We start from the raw sequence: 10,000 nt of genomic DNA, 5'->3' as shown, positions 1-10,000 counted from the left end.
GAGGCAGCTATTGTAGCTACATTGAGGGGTGAGCTAGAATCACATAGCGATTAGACCAAGTTGACCGTCTGACTGTGGCCTCATTTTTCCTTTCTTGCCTGTCCACCATCCTTTCCACTCTCCCTCCCCTCCCCTCCCCTCCCCTCCCCTCCCCTCCCCTCCCCTCCCCTCCCCTCCCCTCCCCTCCCCTCCCCTCCCCTCCCCTCGCCTCGCCTCGCCTCGCCTCGCCTGCCCTCCCTCCCTCCCCCCTTCCCCTCTCCCTCCCTCCCTCCCTCCCTCCCTCCCTCCCTCCCTCCCTCCCTCCCTCCCTCCCTCCCTCCCTCCCTCCCTCCCTCCCTCCCTCCCTCCCTCCCTCCCTCCCTCCCTCCCTCTCCCTCCCTCCCTCCCTCTCCCTCCCTCCCTCCCTCCCTCCCTCCCTCCTCCCTCCCTCCCTCCCTCCCTCCCTCCCTCCCTCCCTCCCTCCCTCCCTCCCCCCTCCCTCCCTCCCTCCCTCCCTCCCTCCCTCCCTCCCTCAGGTCTTACCCCGTACACCAGCTCCCCCACCATGCCGTTCCAGATCTTGGTCTCGGGGTCTCGGGCTCCATACTTCCCGTCGGGGACGATGGAGATCTTGTACTTGATGCCGATGTGCTTGGCGATCTCGGAGGCCAGGTCCACGCAGTAGCCTTCAAACTGGTCGTTCCCCTCGTACAGCTCCCAGTTCTTCTTCAGCATCACGTAGGGGCCCTCCTGCTCGGCGACACACACACCTGGCTCAGTCACTTGTCACCCACGTCATTTGGGGTGTATTTGATACTACTTACAGTTCAGCGCTCAGATCAGATTTTCATGCCACTGGTCGAGGTTAAATCAAGTTCACCTCAAGTATTTGACAGTATTTACAAAAGGCAAGTTACGTTCAAGGAGGGGGAAGGGAGGAAGAGTTATGGATTGACACTCAGCTATTGTTGTGGCCTTTGACGAGTGACAGAATGCAGTTATTGGGTCTCTATTCTGTTTTATAGCAGGCAAAAGAAAATATTATGGGCTGTTTTAAAAGGCTGTTAGGTTTGGAGAGGTATTTTATATCCATATAGTGTGACTGGAGCCAGGAGTTCAGCTCTCTGAATACACACAGACCTTTACTAGGATACAAACCTGACCCATGTGAGTTATGAGAGGAATGAAGGGGAAGGGAGAGGAGAGAGAGAGAGAGAGAGAGAGAGAGAGAGAAAGAGGAGAGAGAGGAAGAGGAGAGAGGACGAGGAGAGAGAGGAAGACAAGAGAGAGAGGAAGAGGAGAGAGAGAAAGAGGAGAGAGAGGAAGAGGAGAGACAGGACGAGGAGAGAGAGGAAGAGGAGAGAGAGGACGAGGAGAGAGAGGAAGAGGAGAGAGAGGAAGAGGAGAGAGGACGAGGAGAGAGAGGAAGAGGAGAGAGGACGAGGAGAGAGAGGAAGAGGAGAGAGGACGAGGAGAGAGAGGAAGAGGATAGAGAGGACGAGGAGAGAGAGGAAGAGGAGAGAGAGAAAGCCTCCCACAGACACAGGAGATGATCCACACACACACACACACACAACACACACACATATCTCTCTGAGGCATTTGCTTCAGTGGTGAAGTGACATAACACGCAACACACACACACCCATCAAGACACCCACACACACACTCACACTTGACAGACACCCATAGTCATCAGGGACAGTGGGTTCCACATTCGCACACAGGTGGTGGAACGCCTGGAGCATTGTGCTCTGTAGTTATATCAGAAGCAAATGAATGTCCCCAGATCATGATTAATCAAAGCACACGGTGTGAGAGGAGAGTTTTATAATCTCACACTCTTGGAAATAAATCTACTGAAATAACAATTAATAAAATACATTTCAGATTGACATAGACATTTTCATGAACAAACATCTAGTTACATTCATAACATGTAAAGTTGAGAGCCTGGCTTATTAAGGCAACATTGAAACAAACAGACAGAATCAAATAGGAGTAGAATTTTGCATACTTAAACAGAATACAATTGCAACATTAAGCCAACATTGATACTGAATCACATTTACATCTTAACACAGTGCCCCAGCACATAAAAGGTGGGGCGTTCACAGTGTACAGAAAGGCAAAGAAAATAATTACTACCTTCATCATCATCATAGCATCCAGATGCTGTTTAAATGTTGCCGAAGCTAAGGAAAGACATTGTTCTCCTGAATCTCATTATCACACAAAGGCTGGCAGCCATTTCCCTCAGAGAACTCTCCTCTGTGTCACCATGACACAGAGCGCTAATATGGTCCAAAACAAAGACCAGACATTCTCTCAGACTGATAACACACAATGACCCCCCCCTTCGCACACACCTCCACACACCCCACACCACACACCTCCACACACCCCACACACCTCCTCACACACCCCACACACCCCACACACCTCCTCACACACCCCACACACCCCACACACCTCCTCACACACCCCACACACCCCACACACCTCCTCACACACCCCACACACCTCCTCACACACCCCACACACCCCACACACCTCCTCACACCTCCTCACACACCCCACACACCTCCTCACACACCTCCTCAGACACCACCACACACCGCCTCACACACCCCACACACCCCACACCTCCACACACACCCCACACCTCCACACACACCTGTCTGACGTTCTCCCTCACAGAGAACAGAGCTCTTGTCAGGACTGTGTACTGCATGTGCTGAGGCCGTCCCTCAAGACTGGGAGCTTTCTGGAAGCCTTCTTCCTCTGTGGTCAGGGAGGACTGGCACGGACATGGGGAGTCAGATGGCTGAGCGGTGAGGGAGTTGAGCTAGTAATCAGAAAGTTGCCGGATCGATTCCCCGCCGTGCCAAATGACGTTGTGTCCTTGGGCAAGGCACTTCACCCTACTTGCCTCAGGGAGAATGTCCCTGTACTTACTGTAAGTCGCTCTGGATAAGAGCGTCTGCTAAATGACTAAATGTCATGTAAATGTAATGTAATGCACGGCCATATTCTGTTTCCTTAGAACGCGCCGGGATTTCCTGTCTCCGTCGGGACAAAGCCCACCGAAGCTTCCGGTCGTATCTATGCAACAGCAGGTGCCCTAGGTAGGGTTGGAGAACCCTTCAGGGATGTGTGGAACAGCTGACAGCGTTTAGCGAGGAGCCCCTCGTACCCTGACTCTCCTGGATAATTGTACTTAACATATTAGAAGGTCGCAGTTTCAATCCGAGCGAGTGACTTTGAAGGGTGTCTTCATCAAGGCAGGCACCCAGCAGGGACTGGAGTGTGCCAGAAATGATGAGCACACACACACATATACACACTCAAACACACACTTATACTGGACTCGCACCAACACACACACACATACACATACAAAGATACATAGTGGACACACGCGTAAACACACACACCAGTGGGAGTTCAGCCAACAGAGCCATCGCTTCACTTTTAAACCTCTTTAAGGTTTGTTATCAGTGTGTGACAGACTCTTTTGTCGCAGTGTGTGCATGTGTGTGTTTTGTCGCAGTGCGTGCACTTCACTACAGAGATTGTGTGTATGTTTAGTCTTTCAGGTGTTTTGAGGTGCACTGTGGCTGTGTGTGGAGGGGGGGCATATTTCTCTGATGTCAAATATGTGCCTGGCGTAGAATGAGAGAGAGAGTAAGAGAAAGCATGCAAAAGAGAGAGAGAGAGACAGTGAGACAGAGAAAAGGAAAAAGAGAGAGAGAGAGACAGTTAGAGAGGAAGAGAGAGAGAGAGGAGGGGTGAAATAAGAGGAGAGAGAAAAATACAAGAGATCAGGAGGAGCGAACGAAACCGAAAGGAGATAATGAAATGGGGCAGGGGGGGGAGAGAGAAAGATGAGGGAGAGAGGTGTGGGGGAGAGACTGATGGCAGGGGAGGGTCAGGGGGGAGAGGGATGGAGGATAGGAGAATGGAAAGAGGGCGATGGGGGAGAGAGAGGGCTGGAGGAGAGAGGGAGAGTCTTTGAGGATACGAATGGTTCAAGTTGATAAGACATGAAACACTGTGCTAGTGTTAGCACCAGGCTGGGCTTCTGTGCAAGCCAGCTAGCTCACTCTGACTCAACACATTTCACTGAACCAAAGGCCCAGGAATACTTCCAGAAGTCAGCCTAACAAGACACCTTGTTATCTAGCTTTCCAGCCAGTGAACCAGCCAGCAAGCATACCCGCCAGCCAGCAAGCCAGTTAGTTCATTCCAGCACAACACATTCATTTGTAGAAGATATTTCACTTTAATATAAGATGCTAGTTCTGGATGCCATGTGTGAAATTGTGTCTAATTTTACTGGCTATCAAACTAACCAATCATCCTTTACACAACCAGCTTGCTATTATGGGATGTGGTCAAGGGTCACCATGTATACCTGATTCAGCTGAGCTGGACAAAAAACACCCTCACCCACCCACGCCCACACAGCCCCCAGCAGCATGTACACATGGGTGAGGGATAATGGGATCAATGCCCCCATGATCAATCTCCATCCATATACTTAGTATGTGACCGTGTCTTCTCCTGTGTGTGTGTGTGTGTGTGTGTGTGTGGCCTTCCATGTTCTGTGTGGGTGCATGAGAGGAGCCTGCTGTTTATTACAACGTCAGTGTGTTTTTTTGTCAGTTTTAGACTCATTACTCCGTCAGCCTGTGTGTGTGTCCCTGTGTGTGTGTGTGTGTGTGTGTGTGTGTGTGTGTGCGCGTGCGTGGGAGGGTGGGATGGTTCCCCTTGTATGTTTTTTTGTGGGTCTGTGTGTCTGTGTGCGTGTCCTTGTGTGTGTGTGTGTCTGTGTGTGTGTCTGTCAGTCTGTGTGCCCGGCGTGGGTGTGAATGTTTCTGCACGGGTAGACCCTGTCTTATCTGTGTGAGCTAGTCTACGCAATACAGAGGCACATCTCTCCATCCTTACGAAATAGACAAAAGAATGAAAGGGAGAAAAACAGAGAAAGAGAGAGAGTGAGAGAGAGTTCAAAGAGATTGGCCATGCTGGGTTCAACCAAAGGCTTCAAGCACTTAGGTGACATCATCATTCGGTGACTATTTGGCCACTTTTCTTCCTCAAGGTACTATTGACCACCTCTACAAAGGAACAAGCTCCATTTGTTTACGCCAACTAGACGAATCAATCAATCTGCTGCATGGTTTCACATCAAGAACACAACAAAGTGAGGCAATAAGCGTGCCCGGACATTGAACCCAAAACCTCTCTCTACATCAGTGTTCCACTCTAACACAGACACCCAACATGTCTGGACAGATAGCACAATGCCAGCCACAGGGAGGCTGCAGGGGCATGCTGGGTAACACGCTCACACACACACACACACGACATTTATGCACCATTTTGACAGTTTGTTTTACGGTAAGATTCTTGATTCCAGCCCCCCCCACCCCACCCCCCCACCCCAAAAATAAATACATTCAGTCCTTCTCATCCTGAAGTCGCTTGAAACATATGTTCTCCACGCAAAAAATCAGAGAGAAAAAAAATCACATTTTGTGGAAGACGTCTGCAAAAATGTGTATTGTTCTTATACATCCTCTGGGGGAGGAGGGCAGAGGAGAAGACATGTCACATGACCAAGCTGATTTACAGTGGAGCGATGCAGAGAGATGGGAGACAGAGACTCTACATAGGGGTCTGTCCATCCGTCCGTCTGTCCGTCTGTCTGTCCATCCGTCTCTCCGTCCGTCCGTCCGTCTGTCTCTCTGTCTGTCCGTCCGTCCGTCCGTCCGTCTCTCTGTCTGTCTGTCCGTCTGTCTTCTCCTCAGAGAAGGAGGAGGCAGCTGACAGCTAGAGTCAGTCTGTAATCTGTCTGTAGTCTGTCTGTAGTCTGTCTGTGGTCTGTCTGTTGTCTGCCTGTCTGTCTGTAGTCTGTCTGTAGTCTGCCTGTCTGTCTGTAGTCTGTCTGTAGTCTGTCTGTAGTCTGCCTGTCTGTCTGTAGTCTGCCTGTAGTCTGTCTGTAATCTGTCTGTAGTCTGTCTGTAGTCTGTCTGTCTGTCTGTCTGTAGTCTGTCTGTAGTCTGTCTGTAGTCTGTCTGTCTGTCTGTAGTCTGTCTGTAGTCTGTCTGTCTGTCTGTAGTCTGCCTGTCTGTCTGTAGTCTGTCTGTAGTCTGTCTGTGGTCTGTCTGTTGTCTGCCTGTCTGTCTGTAGTCTGTCTGTAGTCTGTCTGTAGTCTGCCTGTCTGTCTGTAGTCTGTCTGTAGTCTGTCTGTAGTCTGTCTATAGTCTGCCTGTCTGTCTGTAGTCTGTCTGTAGTCTGCCTGTCTGTCTGTAGTCTGTCTGTCCATGTGTCTGTCTGTGTGGGCCCGTGGCCTCCGTCCATTTGTTCCCCGTGTCTTCAGTGTCGTAGTAATGGCTTCCTCATCAGTGGCTGCAAAGAGGAGGAGGTGGCTGAGGTAATATTAGCCATGGTCCACTGACATGGAGAAAGATGGGGGGAGGGGGAGGAGCGTAGTAAGGAAGGGGGGGGGGGAGAAAGAAGGAGCGGGGAGAGAAACAGGGAGGGGGGAACAGGGAAAAAGACAAAAAAAAGGTGGGAACAAACAGTAAAAAGACAAACATGCTAAAAATGTGCATGTTGACACAACACACAGTTTCTCTGTTACAGATGTTCAAGAAACAAACGGAAGAAAAAACCAGAACAGAAACCCAACATGCCAGAGCAAGATCAAAGAAGCATGACACTCTTTCACTCTTCCCTTTCCTGCGTTGTGTCTTTCCCCCTCCCCCCTCCATCATCCTGATGTCAGTCCCACGCTACACCACTAGAGGCACCATCGGCTTCGACCGCGTTCTTACGGCTGCGTTCCATTCAGTCACCCTTCTCCTCCTCCTCCTCCCTCTCTGACAGTGATCAGAGACAGCTGCATCACATTTCACACTCATCCCTTCTCTCATCCCTTCTCCCACCTGCTTCAGCTCCCTGACCTGCAGGAACTCTGCGGGGAAAGATGCCCCCTGGTTTCCACCAGGCAGGTCTGGGACTCTCTCAGAGTAGTGGAAGAGGGAGGGAAGGAAGGAAGGAAGGAAGGAAGGAAAGAAAGAAGGAAAGAAGGAAGGAAGGAAGGAAAGAAAGAAGAAAGGAAGGAAGGAAGGAAGGAAGGAAGGAAGGAAGGAAGGAAGGAAGGAAGGAAGGAAGGAAGGAAGGAAGGAAGGAAGGAAGGAAGGAAGGAAGGAAGGAAGGAAGGAAAGAAGGAGATTTGGAACGGGGCCTTTATCTGATCACTCTCACTGGGAAATGAACCAGGAGGAGATTTCAGTTGAGGTTGCTGTTCTCCGACCAGCACGTCCCCTCATCATAACCTGACCTTCCCCCTTAGGGGGCAGGGCACCCACTGATCTGAGAGCAGGCATTAGGGACAGACTTTAGTTCTGAGAAGGGAGGAGTCAGAGGGTATATTACCATGATGGTAGTCACGACAACTGTCCTGTTCTCCATTGGTGTGCTTTCATTGGACAGCAGCGGCTCATTCTGGACCAATACCAGCTTGTCTATATCGTTCCAGTAGCCAATCTGAGCAAAGAAGAGAGTAAGGGAGAGGGGTTGGAGGTGTGTTGTTTTACTTTAAACAGGAAGTGTTTCCCAGAAGGTGTGCGTGTGGTCATATCGTAAACAGGAAGTGTATCCCAGCAGGTGTGCGTGTGGTCATATTGTAAACAGGAAGTGTTTCCCAGAAGGTGTGCGTGTGGTCATATTGTAAACAGGAAGTGTTTCCCAGCAGGTGTGCACGTGGTCATATGGTAAACAGGAAGTGTTTCCCAGCAGGTGTGTGTGTGGTGTGTGGTCAGGGTTAGGCGGATAGTAGGTTGGTACCTTGCGTGGTCCATTGCTCTTCAGTTCAAACACATCCATAGTGTAGTTGACTCGTCGACCATAGTGGTCGAACTGGACGTTTCCTGTTAGTCCCTGGATACGAACCTGGATACACAGGTGTCACATGTTCGAGCCCACATGTGTATCTTGTCTTCTCATACATTATTGTGTTGTTCATATATTTTGGGGGGACAAACCAATGAAACACGGACAGGGGCCAATGAAAAACAGTAATCTAGTAATCTGAAGGTTGCCAGTTCGATTCCCGGCCGTGCAAGATGATGTTGTGTCTTTGGGCAAGGCACTTCACCCTACTTGCCTCGGGGGAATGTCCCTGTACTTACTGTTAGTCACTCTGGATAAGAGCGTCTGCTAAATGACCAAATGTAAATATCTAAATGACACAGTTGTAATCTAGATAAGTGTAACCATGCATACAGAAAGTGCTGTGATGACCTCTGACCTGTTTGAGAGTGCGTTCCATGTCGATGCCCTGGTGCCATGGAGCAGCTGGATTGGCCAGACAGTCGCCGGCGTTTCCACGCCGCGAGATGTCGATCTTCTGACGCCTGAGGTTCCGGAACGCCTCCGCCATCACCAGCACGCCGTCGTACGTCAGCGAGGAGGTGAACTGAGGACAGGAAACAGGAAACACAAGCCTCTGGGGTCAGATGGCTGAGCGGTTAGGGAGTAAGGCTATTAATCAGAAGGTTGCCGGTTTGATTCCTGGTCGTTCAATTTACGTTGTGTCCTTGGGCGAGGGACAATGGGAGGGAGAATGTCCCTGTACTCACTGTAAGTTGCCGAATGACTACATGTAAATGTAAACCCCAATCAGGGGCTGAGAGTGATTGTCAACAGAGGACAACATCCCGTCATTAAACACCGCTCCTAAACCCAAGATACAAATGAGTCGACAAGATAACTAGGCGCACAAAACAAAGAGCTATCAGGGGGAGGTCTACAAGAGACTGATTTGTAGCGGTTAGATAAGGCAGAGCGAGCAGGAATGAGTGAGTACCCGGGCGTCCTGTGTGACACTTTGATTATAGGTAAGACACTGGGCCATGGAGTGACTCAAATACGCTGCAGGCAACCATGTCATCCACACACACACACACACTCACACACTCAAGTGAACAAAAACACACAGATGCTGCGCTTGCAAAATAACAGACACACACAACACAAGCACGCACAAACAAACAAAAGCCCCACATAGACGCGTCGCTCCAGAGGCCGTCAGACGCCCAGCAGGAAGCCCTCACATCAGGAAACACATGGATGGAGAAGCTGAGAGAGAAGTGGAGGGAGGAAGAATGACACACCCAGGGGAGTCATCTCTACAGGTGTCTCTCTGTCTCTCTCTCTATCTCTGACGTGTCTCTATCTGTCTCTCTCTCTGACATCTCTCTCTCTGTCTGTCTCACTCTGTGTTTTTCTGACATCTCTCTCTCTCTCTCTCTCTCTCTCTCTCTCTCTCTCTCTCTCTCTCTCTCTCTCTCTCTCTCTCTCTGACATCTCTTTCTTTTCTCACTCACAGAGAGTGTTTGCGTTGTGAACAACCATGTCTTATTTGATCTCTGCTTCATCTTTTGAAGACTTTTTTGCAGGAGAGTAAAGCTGTGTTCAAGACACCAGGAGTCTGGCTTTGACTCTGTTAGGAGACAGAACAGCAGACTCGGTCCCCCTGAGGTGATTCCCTTTGTTTCAAACACAGAGGGGGTGTTAGTCTGTGGAAACTCGCTCTTTGTTGGTATCTTGTTCATGGAATCAAATGTTTTACCTCTAACCTCTGCTGAGAAACTGTCCGTCTAACAGATGACATTTACAAACATACACACAAATGTACACATAGGTACACACACACACACACACTAGGTATACTCTGCCACAGACAGATCGACCTGTCATGTTGTAATGATTTTTTTGCATGAATATGAAAACGCTGATGGCCAATTAACATGACTATGATGGTGAAAAATGTCATGACACTTCAAGGCTATTTATCCTAGACAAACTGAGAGACAGAGTGTGTGTGAGGGGAAAGGGAGAGAGAAAGAAAGAAAATTAGACAGAATGAGAGAAAATTGCAGCTCTCTCTTTCTCTCGCAGCACACAGGGAATGGTAGAGTGAGTGAGCGAGCGAGAAGAGGAGAGA

The 10,000-nt window shown here is 49.8% G+C and overlaps 1 protein-coding gene across 2 annotated transcripts in view; it reads right to left on the bottom strand.

The window, feature by feature from the left end:
* Positions 1-10,000, bottom strand: part of gria4a (glutamate receptor, ionotropic, AMPA 4a) — a 50,188-nt gene that overhangs the window by 17,701 nt on the left and 22,487 nt on the right. For both annotated transcript variants that reach the window (XM_084673608.1, XM_084673607.1), the window contains exons 8-11: positions 8,303-8,470; positions 7,840-7,944; positions 7,429-7,539; positions 523-729 (exon numbers count right to left, since the gene is read on the bottom strand). In XM_084673608.1, the coding sequence (XP_084529734.1) occupies positions 523-729; positions 7,429-7,539; positions 7,840-7,944; positions 8,303-8,470 (591 nt within the window). The remainder of the gene's footprint in view (positions 1-522; positions 730-7,428; positions 7,540-7,839; positions 7,945-8,302; positions 8,471-10,000) is intronic.

This window comes from Hypomesus nipponensis, chromosome 15 (genome assembly GCF_054491055.1).
Source record: "Hypomesus nipponensis isolate SF chromosome 15, ASM5449105v1, whole genome shotgun sequence".
Taxonomy (NCBI): domain Eukaryota; kingdom Metazoa; phylum Chordata; class Actinopteri; order Osmeriformes; family Osmeridae; genus Hypomesus; species Hypomesus nipponensis.
Note: the sequence above shows the minus strand (reverse complement) of the source record. Positions and strands in the feature narration are given on the sequence as shown.